This window comes from Anas acuta, chromosome 6 (assembly GCF_963932015.1).
Source record: "Anas acuta chromosome 6, bAnaAcu1.1, whole genome shotgun sequence".
NCBI classification, from domain to species: domain Eukaryota; kingdom Metazoa; phylum Chordata; class Aves; order Anseriformes; family Anatidae; genus Anas; species Anas acuta.
In genome coordinates, this window is record NC_088984.1 from 5,471,140 (window position 1) to 5,493,237 (window position 22,098).

Below are 22,098 nucleotides of genomic sequence, written 5' to 3' on the forward strand. Positions count from 1 at the left end.
CATCACCAGCCATTAGCTGGGCATCCACAGGCATTGTTCTCAGTTGTTTCCATGCTTCCAGGATCTTCCTTCCCATTCCAGACAGCCTCTCGAAGTAGTTTATAGGCAGAAGCACAGTGCAAGATCAGATTCTTAATCAGTTCTATTTGACGTCCCCATATTAATTGGAAAAATAAGTCCATATCAAATTTGTTCAGTCCAGGTGTTACCAAAATTTAAAACCAGCTTTTTTTCTGGTTGTAGCTAGCAAGTAACAAGCTTATGCTTGAGTTCAAAAATACAGTTTGGGACATGACTATGCGCATGTGCACACATATATACACTGGTATGTGCATACATACATTCACTGTCTGTTATTCTTTACCTGTTACAAACCCTGGCTTCAGTGATTCTAGGTTAATACCTGTATGTTTTTTTAAGATCATTACCACATTCTCAGTCAAAAGGTTGTCTTGCATCTCTAAATATGTGGTCAGCACAGAGGTGTTGTTTTTTTTTTGTTTTGTTTTGTTTTGTTGTTGTGTTTTTTTCCTTTTAAAGACTGAAAGAAATGATCTGAACACTGCTTTGGTAATACTAAAATCTTGTCAGATGTTTCATCTGTTACAGTTATTCTGTGTAATAGACAATCATTTCTCTGTCGTGTTCTGGGAATGTATTGTTTATACTTTCTAGAAAGATTTTGTTCCCCAAACCCACATAAATAGAATGTTATATCTTGAAACATTGCTCCTATGGAAGGCTGTTGGAGTAGAAGATAAATGAGGAGAGAAGAAGAAAAGCTGAAGTAAAAAAAATATATATATATATATATATAATAATAAAAACCAGTACTATTTCAAATATTTAACTGACATTATGCAGATATGTTCTGCCTGTAAGCATTTATATTCAGCACAGAAAAAGTCAGGGTTGATCCTGTGTAATGTTACTGACTTTTTCTTTTTTTTTCCAAAGCTTGCTTCCAGTCTGATTTCCTGTGTTTATTTTGTGTCTTTTTTCTCCAAGGGAGATGCATTAGCAAAGCGTGGCTATGTGATGGCGATATTGATTGTGAGGATCAGTCTGATGAGGATAATTGCGAGGGCTATATGTGTGGACCACCAAAATACCCTTGTGCTAATGATACCTCCATCTGCCTACAGCCTGAGAAGCTCTGCAACGGGAGAAGAGATTGTCCTGATGGATCTGATGAAGGCGATCTTTGTGGTATTTGCTTTAGACACATTTTCCTGATTCCTTGATACTGTCTGTCATAATATTTTCTTTCAAACAAAAGTTCTCATGTTAATCTTACTGAAAATTTATCACAGTAGCCTGTGTGAGGATTTTTTATTTATTTATTTATTTTAATTTAAATCATGCTGTTCTTCTCCTTGATCTTTTTTTTTTTTTTTTTTTTTTTTTTTTTTTTTTTTTTCAAATATGGGGAAACATAGCTGCATAGGTAAGTCTTTCATTTTCTGGAGGTAAACAACTTAAGGGGCTCTGCTATAAATGAAAGCACTGAACCTAATGTGCAGTTCTCTCAAATTACAAAAGCTTGAGTTGATGGAATCCTGTCAGTAGCTGTATAGGAGATCATGAAGAAATGTATTAGGATGACTAGAAGGCATTAACATTTCTCTTTGATGGTAACATCATTTCAAGATGCTCTCAAGCATTTTCACTCTCTAGAATCAGTCTTCACCAGGAGACCCTTCAATGGGCTGTGCTGAGTCACCTTAATTGTTTAGCGTAGCTGAGTGAGTTCACTGGCTGGGCAAAAGCTGCTGGAGAAAGCAGAGATTTACATTGTCTTGCTCTGTTGGTTTGCAGACTGTGCTGTTAGAGGGATTGTTAAATTCACTGTGCCTCTGGAATATGTTAAAATTATGTGGTAGCCCCAAATTTTCCATACTGTCACCTGTTAGTGCATCATTTAAAATCCAGGTGAAAGAATATATAGCGTAAGATAATTTATATAATTTCTGTGCTGTTGCTTTATTTGGACAATCATCTTTCTACTAGTAGTAGACAATTATGGCATCTATATCCTGTTGGACACAATATAGGGCCCAGCTTGTCTTTTAACAATTGTTACAACTTCTAGATGGTGTGCTAGTCAACAACAGGCATTTTAGCTGTTGTTAATTATTTAGTTTTAAAACAAACCCAAGCATAAGGTGAAGGATATATTCAGGATGTATGGTTTGTCAGGCTGCACCTTCACATGTTAGATATTTTAGAGAGCTTGATCTTTTTTTGTCTTTAAAAAAAAAAAATGAAATCTGAACATAGGACTATTAGAAGAAAGTCATTTTTATTTTTTTGTTTGTTTGTTTGTTTTTTTAATGGGGAAGGGAATAATTCTTGTTTAGAAAACTGTTTTATAAATCTTATCACAAGTGAACAGGGCTTTCAAAAACTTGGTAGAATCAAACAAAATAACTAAAGACACAAATATATTAAAAAATAAAAGTGAAGCCTCGATTCCAGTGCAACAATGGACCAGTTTGGCACTGCCATTGATTCTGTGATTATCAGTAGTACTATGAGTTAAGGAGTAATTCTAGTGTTTTGCTTTTTTTGCTTCAGAGATCACAGAATTTCTTACAGACCACTGTACATAACTGCCATGCTTTAAATTCAGATTCTTTAAAGGTTTCACAAATCACTACCAATCCATTTAGGAGAGCTTTGAGATCATCAGTTATGTGCATAATATAATGTGAGAGCATTGACACAGATGATGCAGAAAAAGTACTCTCTGGTAGTTGTTAATGGAAGAGAAGGATAAATAAATCCTCATTTGTTTTTGCTTATTTATTTATTTTTAATTCTTACTTGTACATGTTTCTTTGACAACGAGTCATTTATGATATAGATACCCAATGACTAAGAGCTGAGCCCCTTCCAAACCCAGAAGTTCCAAGTATTTGGAGGCAAGGAAAGTACTTGGGAGTACTTTAATGTATGTGTGTTTATTTCTCTATACATCACCCTGGGGCTAACTCTGTACGGACACTCTGTTTCTTTAGTGAAAGAAATAATATGCGTGAAAGTCTGTGAAGATGAGTGTGTATGTGTATATATATGTATTGTACATCTGTCATGCTAAAATCTTGAAAGGTTGCAGGAAAGCTGCAATGCTGAATACTTAAAAATTACATGTAGATCATTTTAAAAATAAATATACAAAGCTGTTTAGCAGATTTAAAATTCAGTTTGCTTTTCTTAGAGGCTTTTCATATGTTTTAGTAGACCCGGTGTCTTTAAGAAGTATACAATATAACTGATGTCCCTTGCAGTCTTTAATACTTCAATTTTTCCATGTTATTTCAGATGAATGTTCACTTAATAATGGTGGATGTAGCCATCAGTGTTCTGTGGTTCCTGGAGGAAGAATTGTGTGTTCCTGCCCTTCAGGATTCAGTCTTAGTATAGACAACAAAACTTGTGAAATCATGGATTATTGTACCAAACACCTTAAGTGTAGTCAAGTATGTGAACAGCATAAAAATACTGTCAAGTGCTCATGTTATGAAGGCTGGAAGCTCAGTAAGGATGGAGAAAACTGCATTAGTACCGGTAAGTTGAATTCAGTTCACTGTTCCAGACATTAATAGCTGTTATGTCCATTTAGTGGTAGGTCTTTGTTTGTTCGTTTTTTCCCCATTTTTTAATATTAAGTATAGGTTTGGACTGTGAAAATTTAGGGCTGATAGGAATCTGAAAAATTCATCAAAGGTGACACTGTTCGTGATGCAGGATGAAGGAATAATGCAGTATTAGTTCTTTATAAAACATCCCATGGGGAGTTGTATTATAGCAGGGGAGTTGTATTTATGTTTATGTATGTGTACAAATATAAATATATATAAGGAATATAGGGTATTTTCTATTTATTTTCAATAAAATTATCAGTCTGTGACATCTTGGTATTGATTGGTTAAGTGAAGTAAAAGATCAGTCTTCTAATAGGTAAATAAAAACAATTAACTTTAACAGAGTGCCTTGTCTTATTACATACAGACTCCCCTTGCAATCTTGAAGTGTTGCAAGAGTATTAGAAGGTTATCCTGTTTTGAACTCAACAGTTTCAAAAAGCCAACATCTTTAGCAATTATTACTTCTTCTGTTTTAAATAACACATATGTGAACTAAAGAATTCACCATGTTCCAGTTTGTTTATCACTTGGAGACCATACAAAGAAAAATGAGTAGAATATTTAGAGAATCAAAGAACTTTGACTAAGATTGCAGAAAACATACTTTGAGTTCTCTTTCTAGCTTGCTTTTGCAGAAAGAGGCAGTCCTCCTGCCATGACTCCGCTCCCCACTTTCAAGTTATGCTGTTTCTATTATTTTGCAGTGGTTTTCTACCAGTAGCAAGACACAGTAAATGACAGCCCGTAGTGAATTTGCATACTGGGCTTTGTTTAAGAACTGTGAGATTGGAATTTTTGCTGTACTTGATCATTGCAATCACTCACCCTCCTTCCAGCATTACATTTGCTAGGTCTCAACCTGCTTTTCCAGAAGGGGGATCGCTGATGGTTTAGGAGAATGAGATTTAAAAATGAGTTTATTCATCGTTGAGTTGCGTCTCGAGCATTACTGGTCAGAGTCCTTGGGCATCCCTTAGAATATCTCTCCATGCATCCCTCTGTTCTCCAGAAGCTTTCCCAATTTTCAGGATATTTATGACACTGTTTTACTCCTTTTTGATTCTTGATCAGTCTTTATTTTAAAGAAATCTTTAAATCTTTATTTTAGTACTGCCATTTCTGAGCATTCAAAAAACCACACATTCTTACTGGATTCTACAAAAAAAAAAAAAAAAAAGGATTAAAAATGTTATAAAATGACGTAATCATTGTAGAGGAATGCTTGAAATTAATTTTAAATTAAACGAAACTATCAGTATTTGAAAACTAAGGGAAAAATAAAAATTAGAAAAAGAAAAAATGAAATAGACTCACTTGTGCTGGAAAGTAAGAAAATTGAGACAGAGTAAGGCTTCTCAGCTTCTCTTAGGGCCATGCGATATTTCTGTTTAATATTTAGTTGTGTTAGCAGGAATATAAAGTTACAAATTGACTTTTGACATCTTATTAATGAATTTAATATTAAATATATGATTTGAGACTGGGGATGTCAGCTGGTGTAAAGAAAGATGATATGTTTTTTTAAAGGTATAAAGATTATATTCTAATGCCATCAAAACAGCAACAAAATTATTCTGTATTAAAAGTGTCATATACTTTTACAATTAATAATAAAGTCTTGACCCCTTTTAGTTTCTTTCATTTAAGGGTATGGTAAATACTCCAAAGGATACAACCTCTGATACATTAGTTGCTGACTGTGTGAAGAGCACTTTAGTAAACTAGTCAAGTGAGCCCAATTTTGGTCTCATCTGTGCATTTTTAAGTCTCAAAATGTCCATACAATTTATATCTCTGTGCATGAGTTCTTACAAAAACATAAAACAAAGGCTTATAGTTGTCTACTACAACTAGAATTGCAAGTGATTTTGTGAAGGTCAACAGTCCCTAGTAATGTCCAAAGTCTTCAATATTGCCAGTTGATATGAAGTAAGTCTTAGAATAGCCATATTTGTTTGTAAATGCCTTAAACTCGGAGTATAAGTGTATTATGTTAGAGCAGTAACCAATAATCATTCATCTAGGAGAAAAAATGTTCAGAAGAAAATTATTACCTTGCCCTTAGCTACATTATTTTTCTTGTTATCTAAAACAGCATTTTCCTATATATAGACAAGCAGTTCTGTAGTACACAGCAGTAACATGTAACATTAGTATGCAGCACTTCATTTTTTCAAGACACTTTACAAAATATTTGGCTGAGTGTCCATCAAAAATCTAATGGGGATAATAATAGACTGAAAATCCAGCAATTATTATGATCCCACCCCCCCTTTTTTTTTTACATGGCATATCAAAATCGAAAAGTCTGTTTGCCAGAGGAATCTAATGAATAACCGGGGTAATAGAATGAGTTATAGAAAAATAAGTAAATAGAAATATTAATTTGAGCATTTTTTTAAGGTTCTCTATTAATGTCTCTTGCAATGCCGTTCTCTTCCATTCCCCTGTTTTCTCTTATTTCTGCATATGTTCTCTTCAGTTCTTGAGGGCTTTAAGTGCTGTAGTGTTTTTCCCCTTCAGAGTTTCTTCGTTTTCCATATTTCATGTTTTCAACTAGTTTGCTTTTACTGTTCTGACATGTACCATTACATTACTGACTTCCCGAAGAATAAATGTTTCATTCACTTTTAGAATTGTATCGATTGAACTAAAAGTATGCTATAGGGCTTCATTATTCAAATAGAAAGTCAATATAAATTATATATTTCCATACACTTCTTCCTACTTTCTGTTGGAACATCCTTCAAAATAAGTTGTGCTGATATATTGCACTTGAACTCTTTTAGATGTTAATAGGAAGGAAAAAACTGTTCTTGAAAGATATTTAAATTTCATTTTTATGTTCCACCTTTCAGAACTTCGTATAATAAAAGTTTGATGAACTCAGAAACATGTAGTATAGATTTCATTAAAAAGTGACTCTTAGCCTTTCCTAAGCTGTAGAAACTCTACTATGTGTATTTTTATTGTATTACTAGATAAATACTTGGAAAAGAGGATGAATGTCTGTGTTCTTGATCTGTTTAAGCTGTTTTTAAATTCCATTTTGTTAAAATTTCCAGATAGCTTTCAATATTAAAAAGGGGGGGCAGGGGGAAGACAAAGGATGGTCTGGTCCTTTTTAAGCAATGTAAAACTTCTTATATATATATATATATATTATTTATTTTTTTTCCTAAATTCTTTACAAAGTTACCATTTTCTTTTGAGGTAAATTTCACAAAGCATTGTGAAGTTGCTTGCTTATCCTACTGTTCTTACAGTAAGATTCAAGGAAACAATAGGCATTTATTTGGGAAACAAATGTTTCAGTTCACATTTTTCTCAAAACTTTCAAGTTAAAACCACTGGAAAAGGTGAGGCATTAATCTTTCTATACTGTGTTTTTAAGTGTGTTATTCATGCAATTCTCTTCTACCAGAATTTTTTCTTCCATCTGTTGGTGCAGATTGTGCTTCATCTTTATATCATGTATTTCATATACTTACTCTATATGATAAAAAAGCTTGGTGCATTCATGAAATCAGTAGTTACAGAAATATATGGTTTTTGTCTACTGTATTGCTATCAATGACCATTCTTAAAAGGAAAAAGAAAAATGAGATCAGGAAAGAAGAGAATCAAGATCCATTTCATTGAATTCATCCAAGGAAAGAGTGCGTGAAAATACGTGTAATTAATTGGTAAAATGCAGAGTATTTGCTCTCAATTTTATAATTCACTGAAATTTAGCTCATTCATATTTATAAAATTATGACATTGGAAAGAACATCAAACACAATAGGATGCTGCTATTGTTTATCTGCTTTCAAAGACCTTCAAGACACCTTCAATGGTGAACTCCCAGTTTCACAGAGGTGGTACGTTTCAGTGCCACACTCTCCCTTAAGATTTCTTTCTGGCTTTTCTTAGTCATCTTGCTCCAGTTTAAGCCTTTAATCCTTGGCCCACTTGTTATTTATATGGAAAACAAGATTTTTCCCATTTCCATATTATCAGCCTCTTAAGTCTTTGAAGATTTTTATGTACTTCCACTCATCATCTTACTCTGTTCCTTTTTAGACTAAGCAGTCCCAGTTCATTCTTTCTTTTTCTGCAGGTCATGCTTTCTAAACCTATTAAAATGCTTGCTAATTTGCTCTTAAATTCCTGTAGTTGATTCACATTCTTTAAGAGTCACATTCTTTAAGAATCATGCTCAGAACAGGATACAGTATTGTAGATTGCCTCTAAAGCTTAGGGGCATATGTTAGCATATCTTAAAGATTTATATCATATTTATTTCATATGCAACCCTTGTGATGACCATATTTATAGTGCCATGCCATTGCTGATCTAGGTTCAGCTTGATAATTTCCTAGATTCTTCCCTACTGGTCTGGAATCCCATCAATTACATAATTTTATGCAGCTTATTATTCAAGCTTTATGCACCTTGAATGGTACTTAATAGACACATAGTTACAGGGGGTTGGTAAAATTTGGGACCACTCCAATAGTACAGACAACTGTGATTGATTGTTATGTCATGTAAAGCAGAATGATGGCTGGACTTGATCTCACAACTCACTAGCCAGGCTTCTAGTCAAAAGCAAAGGTATTCTTGTAACTTGCTAAAGGGTTCTTCGGTTTTCAGGTCTCACCTTGTTTGTGCTCAGGCTCTCATTTTATGGTCTTTTACTTTCAAGTTATAATCATTAGTGCTAGCCATTTGTCTGTATTTAAATATCCTTGTCATAGAGGAATCTGAGTAAAACTGGTTTCTGCCTACTTTGACTTTTTTCTGGAGAAATTTTTAATCTGCAATCCTTGTCTTGTATTTGTACAGTGTGTATATATATATATATATAGTACTTAGAATGTAAATCAACATTGCACAACATATATATATATATGTTGATTTACATTCTAAGTACTATATGTTAAATTTCATAAGATCGCATTGAACTCTAACCTTTTCATCATTGTATCTGATGATTTGCACATTACATTATTTAGTTTGAGGTAGACTTCCCCTAGTTGAATGGAAAAGCCACCAAGGGAGCACATATTCGTTTTTTTGTTTTTTTGTTTGTTTTTTTTTTTTCAGTTGTGGTGCTTGTTGCTGAGAAACATAGAAGAAACTACTGCTGTTTTATATCATGTGTCTTCTTATGCATTGGAGTTGCCTAAAACACAGGTTGTTATTAGCCTGTGGTTTCTTGCATAACAGCTGCCAATTTATCAGAAATTGAGTGCCCTTAAGCTGTTTCTCAGGTTCAGATCACTGAAACTTGTGAAATGGCTACTAACATTAGTGATACTGTTCTTCATTAAATTGTTCAACCACAGCACAGCTTTGAAAAATTGGCTTTGCAGAAAGCTAGCCATTGCTTTAACAAACACAAGGACCATTTGGAAAGGCCAAGGCAGATTATGACCAAGTACATCAGCAGAAACATAGCTCTAGAGAGATACCTACTCTTTCAACTTAAAAAAAATAAAATAAAAAAAAAAAATGTACACTTGTATTGCATTCTAGGAGAAATAACTGCAAAAGAAAAAGAAAACCACTTTCTGGTGACTCAGTGTGAAAAACTTTGTTTATTAATGTGGATATATTGAATTTGTTGGAAAGTTTACAGAGATCCATTTTTGTCTTTTGTTTGTTTGTATTATTAACAATGCTACTTGTTTGAAAAAACTTTCACAAATTAGAACTGTGTAAGAAGTATAATACAAAATCAATTTTATAGCATGGTTGACCTAAACAGAAAGCTTCTATATGTATTTACATGGGTAGTGATATAAGATTACATGCACAACTCTAGCATTATTTGAATGCCAAAAAAAGGGAGAACTTTAACAGTAGGTGGGTTTGGTGATGGGGTATACCAGTAAGTACATAAAAAAATTTCCTTGCTTGGTAGTTTACGGTGAGTTTTTTTTTAGGCACTTCAATTTAAAAAAAAAAAAAAAAAAAAAAAGTTATATATATTATTATATATGTCAAATGTTTTCAGCTAACTGGCTTTGGAACAATGTATAATTTAATGGATTAATATTTTCTGAAGCTTTTGAGAAAACAGATTTTAATTTTGATAACTTGAGTCTTTTAAAAGATCTTATGTAACTATTTTTGGTGGAGCTATATGGTTCAATAGTTGAATTTGGTATTTCTGATTTTAATGCTTTAGTGTCTGTAGTTGTGATCAAAGATAATATTAGAATGGAGAAGTGGGAAGTCTGAAAGGACTAAAAAATATAAAATACATTCAAAGACTCTCCATAAGAAAGTTAATTGTTTTAATCAACTGTTTCTCTTGATAAAATACTCTGCTGTTCTTATTCCAATTGTAATTTATAGCAATATATAACAATCTCTTCTCTATCATTCTTTTGAAATGTATAATCTTCTGCTTCCAGATCCATTTGAGGCTTTCATAATTTTTTCTATTCGACATGAGATCAGAAAAATTGATCTTCACAAGCGTGACTACAGCCTCTTGGTTCCTGGTTTAAGAAATACAATAGCACTCGATTTTCATTTCAGTCAGAGTTTACTGTACTGGACAGATGTGGTAGAAGACAAAATTTACAGAGGCAAGCTTTCTGATACTGGAGGTATGAACTTAATCTTTAATTTCTTGACAGTCAAAACAACTGCAGTTACAGGTTGTTGGACCTCCTAAATTGTAACTGAGCTACCACCTTTCACACAAACAGAATCTTTGATGGCATTCTGCCTTTAAAAGGGTGTGTATCTAGATTGGTGCATTACTAGAAAAAAAATTTGTTATAAAAGTTTCCTTTTGCAATACACTGTAGGGAGGGAGGAAACTGGCAACCTCAAAGGGCTGATATTTCTTCCTGATCCAATGCGTTCAATATCTTTTTTTTTTTTTTTTCTTTTCTAATTGTTTGCAGTTTAGCTTCCCCATATTAAAAAAGTACAAGAAATGTACTGTGGGGCATCAAGCACCTGTCTAGAAATTTTGTTCCAGTGTTTGATTACCCTCACAGTAAACAATTTTTTCTTAATGTCCAGTCTGAATCTCCCCTGGAGCAGCTTTGTGCCATTCCTGTGTGTTCTGTCATTGGTTATCAGGAAGAACAGACCAGAAGAGACCTCTGCACTTCCCCACCTTAGGAAGTTGTAGAGAGCAATGAGATGTCTGATAAAAATGCAAGAATTTATCAGATGTCTGATAAATGATCAGGTTTCACTAGGTGAAAGATTTTGCTTTGTAGTTTCATAGCATTCAGAAAGAGTTGTTCTTTTCTCTGGCAACATAATTACGGCCAATAACTCAATAGAATTTAATAATATATTTAAAAGTATTTATACATAATATTCTCAGTTAAACTATTTATTCAGGTGCTTTCACTCCTGTGTGAGCTAACTGATAGAAGTATCTAAAATTTGCTGTTATAACAGTTCACATATGCACTCATGCTTACATTCTCCGACATAGTTTCTTTTTCCTCTTAGTAGATGGTGTTTGTGGGTATGTTTATATCCATGGGTGCAGACTAGGACAGAAGTAGCCTACAGGGCTAAGTATGTAAAGATAGCCAAAGACTTGCCACTTTCCATTAATGTTTGTGGTGTTTGTATGAAACTAGTAAGGTAGACTGTTGTCATCACATTGTGTTGCAATCACACTGTATCAAAGGCCAGGTGACTTCTCTGCTGTATTAAATATATATATATGTATATATATAAATAACAGTGCACTCTCCTGGAATTCCTGAGGGCTAACAAAATGCTTCTGTAGTTACTGTTTGTGCAGAATCACTTGGAGATCCAAAGACAGTTTATGGTGGGAAAGAGATCTCTGTAAACAGCATGATTGTACTTGTGAATTCAAAGGAAAAAAGCTATTTTTTCTTGTAGAGCTTTTCAAACTGTGTAGTCCAAACAGGGTTCTCCCTGCTTTTTCTGTCTTCATCATAATCTTTCAGTTTTCTCTTTTTCTGATTGACAAGAAAGTTAAAGAGCTGCATGAAGTTTGTCTGGTATATCTAGTCAGTTGGAGACAGAGCACAAGCGTGTCCTTCACAGATACTGTAAAAGAGATCCCTGCTATTAGGGCACAAGAATGTCTGCTGTGTGACTCCATGTGAGCTCTGGCCTTCACTGAAATTTTCAGGGTTTTATTTGTTAAACTGTCAAAGAATTAAAAATTTCAATTAATGTAGAATGAAATTTATTTATATACTGCCAGAAATGTACTTATTTATACCTGTCTATCCCATTTCCAAAGAAAAAATGTCAGATGGAATGAAAGAGCACTGTCATCCATTGGATTAATCAAGAGCTCACTCCAAGAGCATGAATCTCTCTCTCTCTCTTTCTCTCTTTTAAGGCGTTAGTGCCATTGAAGTGGTAGTACAACATGGCCTGGCCACACCTGAAGGTCTTACTGTAGACTGGATTGCAGGAAATATATACTGGATAGACAGTAATTTGGACCAAATAGAAGTTGCAAAACTAGATGGTACTTTGCGAACAACATTAATAGCAGGAGCTATGGAACATCCAAGGGCTATTGCTTTGGATCCCAGATACGGGTAATTATAAAAAACAAAATAAAACATTTTTTCATGTTGCAAAATATTAAAAAAAAAAAAAAGGGGGGGTTTAAATATGAAATATTTTGATTTCCTTTTTGCTGTAAGTTATAGAACCTAACTTGTTTGTAATAATGTCTGAAACAGTATTTTGAATGAAATACCATCTGTTACAGTGTGTTCTGCCCCAATGAAAAGGGTTAAGAAAAGGTAACTCAGGAGATACTATTTGTTGACAAAATACTTCTCTTGCTGAGTGATTGTTTCATTTAATTTTGTAGTGAAGATGATAATAACTGGAGCCTGTGGTCAGTTAATGGACAGATTTAAATATTGCCAAGACAATTTATCTGACTTTGATATTTGTGTGACTATAAAAACATAGTTTAGATGACTGAAGTCAAGGAAGGTAAATCCTACCTTTTTTGCTTTGTTCTTATCTTTGAAATTGAAATAATGTTTGCGAACTTGCTAGTAAGCTTATTTACAGAATGCATAGCTTATCTTAAACAGAACTTTAAAAAGGGACATCCTATTGGCAGAAGAAATGGCAGATAAATTGTTCAAATTAAATCACTGAGGGAAAACAAACAAACAAGCAAACAAACCCACCACCAAATCACCAATCTTCCTGAAAATTAAGGCTTAAATATGTCTTTTGGAAAACTAGAGGAATTTGTATACTACATTTTGTTAGAAGTAGTGAAAGAATACAATCTTTGAACACACATAGGAATAGCTCTTCATTCTTTTCACAAGTAAATTTGAATACAGAAACACTGATAATTTAAAGTAGCTGCTTGTTTTAGGATTGCACAAATGCTGTAGCTCAGTGGAAGCGTGGCTGCCACAGCTTCATGTCTTCAATTCCAACCAGTATTTTGACTGAGCATGTACTCTCAGTCCATGCATACACACATACACAACATACGTAAACATACATACATATACACATGTACATGCATACATATACATATGTATGTATATATATATATACACATAGATATATGTGTATATATACATATACACATAGATGAACAAAGGCAAAAACATTCAGCACAGACATGAACAGCACCAGTAGTCTTGTCCTAGTAGGTCTATATACACAACATGCATGCAGAGTAGAGGACCCAACTAGGAAAGGAGATAGAAATATCACTTAGCAGGAAGACAAGAACAAGAGGTGCAGAATATGGTCAGTCAAGAGGACTGAGCAGCAGCCCATTTGCATGTGACTGGCCCATTTATACCCTCACAAAATATTTCAATATACTATGTACTAGTATTCACAGGCACTAAATGGAAAGTCACATTTATTTCATTTTAAAAATGTGGGTGACTGAACCTTTTTTCCAACTAATTTGTCATTGAGCCATTTAAATTCTTTCACATGATTCAAAGATGTTCTTATATTTGTTTTCCTTGTGTCTCACCAGAATTCTGTTTTGGACAGACTGGGATGCAAATTTTCCTCGCATTGAATCTGCTTCTATGAGTGGAGCAGAAAGAAAGATCATATATAAAGATATGGATACTGGAGCCTGGCCTAATGGCCTTACAGTAGATCACTTTGAAAAAAGAATAGTATGGACAGATGCCAGGTAAAATGATACCAGAACTCTTGGTTATCTGTTTATAAATCCTTATTCTTACATACAAAAATGTGAGATACATTGTAAGTAGAATGTAGATATGTACATTCTGAACATAAAGGGTCTTGTGTGTGAATGTAGTTTATGGACATTCCTCTCGTTGAATTATTATTATACATAATTACTTTGTCAGTCAGCAATTTGTCCTTAGCAGTCTTTGGTGTAAGGATAAGGTCTTAATACATTTTGCACCAATCTCATAATGACTGTATAATTTTTTAATTAGTATTATTCTTATGTAATCTTAAATTTGGGTTTACTTTCTAGATCAGATGCTATTTACTCTGCATTATATGATGGAACCAGCATGATAGAAATTATACGGGGTCATGAATATCTTTCTCACCCTTTCGCTGTTTCCTTGTATGGGAGTGAAGTGTACTGGACAGATTGGCGGACCAATACACTTGCAAAAGCCAATAAATGGACTGGCCAGAATGTCAGTGTAATACAAAAAACAAGTGCTCAACCATTTGATCTTCAGATATATCACCCAAGTCGTCAACCACAAGGTGAGTATTTATAGAACACTTAATTATTATTTATATGAGGGGAACAAAGTACTCTTTTATATACTATTATCTGTATATGGATTTGCCTTGAACTGACTGTTTTTACTTAAATGTCATGTTCATCACTAGTGTTCCTTAGGTAGTAACAGAATCTTTATTCAGGCAAGAACTAACGTGAGATCAGTGTCTGTGAATGCTGCCCATGTGAACTCTTGCTCTTGATCTATTAAAAATATAGTGCAAAAAACATACATGTATATTTAAAAAGCTTTAAATGTAATGTGTTGTTTTTTTTTGTAACTGAAGTAACTATAACTAGTCTGTCAAAAGCAAACATAACAATATTAGCTGTCATGCTTCTTTCTAAAGGAAGATTATTTTTTCTGTAAAATAAACTGTGTGCAGCTTCCAGTAGTAAATATTGTTTTAGTGTTACAATTTTCTTAATTTGGCACTCACTTCCCTATCTCTACTAGCTTCTCAGTCCCACTGTTCATACTTAGGACTACATAATTTACATTCCACCAGCAGAGAATACCATTTATAGGTGCAGTTAAATCTTGCCCCTAAACAGATGCTTTTCCAAAGCATGTCCTATTCACTTAACAACTTTTATCTTTAAATAACATTAACAACTTCCAATTTCAAATTACAATAGTTATGTTTTTAGTGAAAGTTTTAGGTCAACCTTCTGGAGGCATCAGTTCAGAGCTGACAATGTCAGGTAACATGAAAACATTATTTTTGGTTTGGGTAACAATCAAAACTGAAAGGAAGTTCACCTTAATTAAATAATATAAAATTCTTTAATTATTTCTTGTTACATTATTTTGTAACTTCCCAATTTCATCTGTATATAACTTACCTCTCAATATGCATACATACCATTTCAACTTTATACTAGCTTTTATAGCATAACACCTAATTATACCAGAACACTGCTGTACAATCATGCCAAGGCTTTGTCATTAGAGATAAATGTAATCTGGACAGTTTTAAGTTTTGAGATGAGTAAAATTCAGTCTTGAGTTACAGTAGCTGAAGAATAGTAAATATGCAGCTACTATTGGATTGTCTGATTTAGGGAAATATTCCTTTTAATTCCTGGTGAAAAATGGAAGACTCTGCTAGAAACAAAACCAATAATTAGAACCAAATTAATTATAGAAGGACATTTTTGGAAGATGAGGTAGTAGTTGAAGTAGTAATGAAGGGATATAATAAGATGCTGAGCAGAAGGAAGTATTCTTTAGTAAATATCTTCAGTATTTTGTTGAAAGTATACTTGGAGATCAGTATCCCAGTAGAATCCCCATGTAAAATGAAGAACTAAGTAAAGTGATGTTTCAATACAGATATAGCTGCGTGTATAAGCCAATGTTTAAAATATATCTAAAGTTATAAAATCATGTATACAACAGGCAGACAATATTATGATGTTGTTGATGGCTTTGAAACCCATACCTGGAAAGAGATACGTTAGAGTATTGATCAAAAAGAGATCTGAACTGAGAACTTCTTAATCACAGCTGGAGTGCCAGCTTTTTAAAGATAGTCCAACTCTTCTATATAGCTTTCCTATACAACTGTAGCACTACTGTTTTATTAGTTGTATAAGCCAGTGGAGGGAAGAATTAGTTTATGTAATCTTTTTAATATATTTTTATATCAATTTCTCATGGATTATTTCTAAACAACAAAACAGATCATCCAAAAGAAAGCAAGTCATGCTTAATGAATGAAGTGAGTTGCCATGTTATTAATTATACACATGTTTAAGTTTACTGCAGTAACTATTCCTCTGCTGTGGTCTTAGTCTCATGTATCCCATTAGCTGTTAATTCTTCCCTGGTAACTTCATTGTCTCTAATTCTCTGTCTTTAACCTGTCTTTGACTTTTGATATGTTATTTAGTCAAAATAGGCAGATAAAGATTAAAGATTATATAAAGGATAAAGATTATATAAAGTGTGAATAATACATGTTTTACAGCTATTACATCTATAATAATGCATAATTAATATGTAAATATATACTTAAATGTATATATATTTGTACAAATGTGTACTTCCCATATGTACATTTGCATTCCCATATGTACATTTTTTTCTCCTATTTTTGTAGCTTTGAGTTCAATGTTCCATTCTGACATGCTTGAGATAACACCAGTGGCATTATCTATTAATACATCCAGTTTTGTTATTTATGGCCATATCTAGGCCATATTTACGTATAACTACATAGCTGTAGCTTCTACCTATGAAAGCTCTTGCAATGTGGTTTGGAAAACACTGATGCTGCAAAAATCAATTGGGCATGCACGCGTTTTTATTGTGAAGCATTAGAAAGTACAGTGACTTAATTTGTATGTGAATATAGGAAAATAAAAAATGCCACTGGAGTGTAAGCACACGAGTCAAAAAATGTTCTGTAATCTCTGGTTTAATTTCAACTCTTGTTCCAAAAAGTTGATGGTAATAGAAAACAGTGTAAAATTTGTATCATGTTATGTCCATTCTGTCCAATACCTTCAAATGTGTGGAATAAATAAGCATCTCTGTAGATCACTTTCAAGTAAGGCTTTTTGCCATTTTCTATAATTAGTCACTTCTTCCAGTTTGGTGTTTGAGGACCTGTGTTCTATATTCAGTGTTTTCACAGTAGCAGAAGAGTCCCCATTAGACTTTTCTTACTGTTAGAAAAAACAACTAAATTCTGTTTCAGTTTGGACCAGTGCCAGGCAACTTCGTGGGAGATGATCTTTCTTTAGAGAGAGACTGTAGCCTAGGGAGATGATAGTCCATTGTCACAGATATCTTGGCCTAAGGGAAGGTATAAGACAAGTTTTCAGCCATAGTTTGCCAGCATCAAGAAGTTTCAACATCAAGTTGTGTAATTTTAGCTTTGATTTTTATGATGCATAAAATACCAAATTCAATTTATGATTGGCCATCTGGGTTTACTTTAAATAATTTTCCTTCCTTCCTTCCTTCCTTTGACTTTGTAGCAACTGTGCAGTAAAACAAAATAATGCACAGTTTCAAATTCCAAAATGAAATTAACATTACGTTTTTATGGGAAAATGTCAAAATAAATACAGCATAGAAAGACAAGCAGTTTCTAGTCTCAGATCCATAGGTATGTATCTGGGTCACCTATATGGGTGAAAGGTTATTAGTTTGTTTTTTTTAAGATCATGTTTCTTATTTTGATTGAAATAAAGTACAGCAGAGCTAAATAAATTACTGTAGCATAAAGCTAAAAGTATTTCAGTTAATCTAGGACAGGTGCTAGTTTAAGGTAATAAAGTTTTAGTGAGATATTTGTATGGGCAATAGGTTCACCTGTTAGTAAAAACACAAATGTTGGACTACTCCTTGATATCATGCAGCATGATGTCACATGTCAGAAATATGTGTTTGGGATCTACTTACCTTACAGAATGAAAACAGTGTGTAAAGAATGCTATAAACATAGAAAATGCAGATTTTCTAAGAAAAGTATTTTCTCAACTACCATTATATTCAAAAAATCCACTTCCTTCAAAGAATAAGGTCTTCTATTTTAGGCATGAGAAGCTGTATTTGTTCCACAAGCTATTCTACCAAGGATAGTGGTGGGAGGGGTAAACATAGTGCATTGGGAGGATCACAGCTTGTAAAAATTTAGAAAGCTGTGGTTTTCTCACACATTCCCATTATTTTTTTCATTAATAATTTGTTGTAGTTCTTTAAAAAAGAAATATTTGTGACATTATATTTTTTTCATTAATAATTTGTATTCAATTAAAAAAAAGGACTGTGAAATTATTTTTGTATTTTGCAGATAAAATTTTTATAGACTGGAAATTAAGACAAGAAGTAGTAAAGTTGCTGAATAAAAAGCATACTGGTACCACTGGGCTTTTTTTGTAACTAAAACGTGGAAATCATTTAACTTCCTCGCAGTTTTACTACGATATTCTGCTGAGGCTTGTGTTGTCTTTTACTGAAGTGTAGCATATGAGCAAAGATCTGGCTTTTTCATTTGGGGTGGGATTTTTAAAATTGTATGTGTTTGAGATTTTATCATAAGTTTCTTGTATACATCGTTTTTACTTCAAAATGAGCAGCAAATCCTGCAAAATATATACAACATTTCCAAAGTTAAATTGGATTCCTCTGTGCCTTCTGCAAGTTTCATTTTTGTTTTAGGAATTATAAAAACATTCTTTCCTACATTTGTCTTCGCCAGCTCAACATCAGTTCTCTGTCAATTGAAGCTGATCAGTGCCTAAATTGGGGTCCTGAGGGAAGATAACAGCCATGCTCTTCCCATATAGCCTGTCAGCTTCCAGTAAGCTGTAACTCAGTGATTTTTTCAACCTCACATGGTATCTTTGTGCTTTAAAGGCTTTAAAGCCTCTGACAGATTTTTCATGCATGAACCTTTCTTTTTTTGACTTGAATTTAAATAAACTCTGGATGTTTGCAACTTTTTGGACAAGTGGCTCAGTTGTGTAACTGTGCACTGTGTGAAAGACAACCTCATCACACTCATCGTGGCCCTAACAGCTGATACTTTGATACTTCAGTGTGCCCTAGCTCTTGTAATATCAGGGGTATTGGACAGTCATTTCATAAGCAAAATATAAACTCTGTTACTTCAGAAAAGTATCTGGGACATATAGATGCTAGTTCTGTGCTCATCCTTGTATCTATAACTTGGGATTGTTTTTTGTTTGTGTGTTTTTTTGTGTTTTTTTTTTTTTTTTTTTCCCCCATGTTTATTGCAGTATATATATTGATTTTTATCAGCCATTTCATTTCTCAGTTACTTGTTCACATAACGTTTCACTGTTGTAACTTTTCACCATTGGATTTCAATTAATTCTTTGTCACTTCTCTTTTATGTTACTTAATTTAACAGTAAATTTCTAATTCTGAGGATAGTTTTCTATAAAATATAGCACCCACTGTGTAAAAGTACCATAGCCTTTGGCTTTCCCATATCATTTGTGCCCTGTACAACCTTTCTTATTCTTTTACATCTGTGCTTTTCATCTGCCTGGTATATCAGTATGCTTTTTTAAAGTCAGGAATTCCATATATTCTGTATTCTTTGTATTGAACTTATCTCATTAATTTCAATTTTCTCTGTTCATGATTCTTGTGGTACCCTTTCATCTTAAACTGTGTACTCTCCTGTACCTGTCAGCCTTCTTGCAGATTTCTGTTTGAAAGAAAAATGAGAAAATTTTACTGGCAAATGTGAACAGCCTGATTTTGTTTAGCTTTAAGTGAAGCCCATTCCTTTGGGTGGCTAAAGCGGACATGGCGAGGAGGAAGGGGAAAGAGAGAGATTCATTAACAAGAGCTTCAGAACTGCCATAAAGCTGTTATGCTGCATACAGTAGAGTACCATGAAGAACCATGCTATCTTTGAGCTACTGCTATTCCCTTTGTCTATTTTGGTTCATGGTGAATGTATGAATGATACTGACTAAATCTTTGAGTGACTCAAAACTGAAACTGAAATAGAGAATATAGATTATAAATAGATATATGAGAACTAGTGTATTTTCTGATCAGGGCTAACTTGTAAATTCCAAAAATTAATGCTGAAATAATCAGATACAATCAGGTAGTATAAAGATTTTGTCTTGACCGAGTACTGTAGAATGGTCTCTGGACCTGTGAAAAGCAACACTACAGGAAATATTGATGGTGAGCAGAGTGTTAGATCTATAACTGGTTTTAAATAATACGGAGAATAGATTGTCAGCGATTTAAAAGTATCCTTTTGATGTAAGTAAAGTGCATATATCTGAAAGTGTAGGCAGAATTTAATCATGTCATCCACCATTAAAGTAGAATATTATTTTATTTTTTTTCCTAGCTGCAATCTGATGCCAAGAAGGGAAGGGTTCAATATGAAGCTAATATAAGTTGGTCCATAGCGAATGCATATTCAGAGGTTGTCAGGGTAATCTTTCATTTGTCAACTGGTGATAGAACGTCTGGAGCTTTTTAAGGGTTACTGGTCAAGAAAAAAAAACATTTTGTTTAAATAATGTTTTAGACAGCAGTCAAGAAGACTGCAAAGAAGATGATGAAGAGTGACGTGTCTAACTGTGTACACTACTGTAAGAGCACTAGATTGACAAGCAATCAGGAGTGGAAATCAATTAAATAATGCAAAAGGCTGACTAGTTGGATGAAAACACCAGTTCTGTGGGTTGCCGTGATCAAAAGGAAAATAGATTGGTTGAAATGATTAGGAAAGGAATAAAGAACCACACAGTGTACTGTGATGCTGTATAAATCCATAGCACTCCTGCATCTTGAATGCTGTAAGCAGATCATATAAAAGATACAGAGAAAGCTTGACAGGCTGATCAAAAGTATGTGAAAGGTTTTTGTAAGGTAAGGTGCTGCTTCTTGAAATAAAGCTTATAGACAGGCTTCTCTGCAAAAGAAGTCTGTGAAATTCTAAATGGCATGGAGAAGATAAGTAAGGATTGGTTTTATGGTGATTCACGATAGAATTAGAAGTGTTAGAACTAGCACAAGGAAATGAAAGATCCAAAGTTTTGTGAGTCAGTCAGGCCAATACCTAATAGGCATACCTATTTTTCTTCAAGAGAATTGTTTTTTTATTAAAAAGTAGAGAATGGACTTAATTGTTACTCAATGAAAGCAGTATGAATGAAAAAGGAATATATACATGTGCTCGTATACACAATTTTTAGATTATGACAGTTTACTCTAAAATCAATATGTAGCCATCACATAAAGATAAAAGGGTATTTACAGTCTGTTATCAGTTAAAGAAGATATTTAATTATTAACCAAGACTGAATATTTTTAAGTCTACTGACCCAGCTGAATTCTTATCAGATTTAGAAACGATGACAAAGAGGATGCCTGATGTTTCTTTTCAATAAGCCTTGGAATAACAGGAAAAATAGCAAAGACTGGGAAAAAGCTATTTAGCCTCCAGTGCTACTAGTGCTTGAAAGGGACTTAATGGAAAAATAATACATAAAAAAAATGTGATTTTTTTTTGATAGAATGATGGAGATGCTGGATAGAATTTTATTAACCCATTAATCAGAGTTTTTGAAATTTTCATTCCGTGTTTGTGTAGTAATGAATGAAGATAACAATACTTTCCAGGTTTTGTAACACTAAGAAGTCTTCTTCAATTAGTTTGCTTGTTGGTCTTTAAAGCAATTTCAGCACATCTTGATCAGAGAAATGTAGGAAGTTGCTTGAAGAAAAAAAATTACATTTAGTAGAGGTTTTTCTTTGAAAAAAGTAGATGTTTTGCATGTTTTCAAATCATCTTTTCATGTTAGATTTTCCACTAATATTCTAATTAGTAGGTCAAATTGAGGGGAAGCACTGAATTTATTGAAGTTCATCTCGCGGTATAAGCTTTGGCTCTTGACAAAATGAAATGTATTGTTTATGTCCTCACTGACAGTTTTTATTCCATGCCTCCTGGTTAGGAGTATGCAATTGTTCATATTTAAATGTTATAAATAAACTGCAAAATTAATATCTCACTGGGAAAACTTTATCCATTGACTTCATGAAGTTGGAATGGTAAATTTTGTGACTGCCTAAACTTTAAAAAAATCTGGCCATGATTTCATTATCAGCCTAGGAAAAATGATTACAAGTACAAGCTCAGTAGTCCTGGTCATTCTTCAAAGAGAATTTTCACCACTCTCTCACCAGTATAG

At 33.5% G+C, this 22,098-nt stretch overlaps 1 protein-coding gene across 10 annotated transcripts in view; it reads left to right on the forward strand.

Moving 5' to 3' along the window:
- LRP1B (LDL receptor related protein 1B) overlaps positions 1-22,098 on the forward strand; it is a 666,036-nt gene that overhangs the window by 453,631 nt on the left and 190,307 nt on the right. For all 10 annotated transcript variants that reach the window (XR_011098017.1, XM_068687099.1, XM_068687103.1 and 7 more), the window contains 6 exons: positions 1,009-1,209; positions 3,325-3,570; positions 10,058-10,255; positions 12,001-12,205; positions 13,642-13,806; positions 14,125-14,369. Coding sequence is in view for 9 of the 10 variants with exons in the window: in XM_068687099.1 (XP_068543200.1) it covers positions 1,009-1,209; positions 3,325-3,570; positions 10,058-10,255; positions 12,001-12,205; positions 13,642-13,806; positions 14,125-14,369 (1,260 nt within the window). In the remaining variant the exon portion in view is untranslated. The remainder of the gene's footprint in view (positions 1-1,008; positions 1,210-3,324; positions 3,571-10,057; positions 10,256-12,000; positions 12,206-13,641; positions 13,807-14,124; positions 14,370-22,098) is intronic.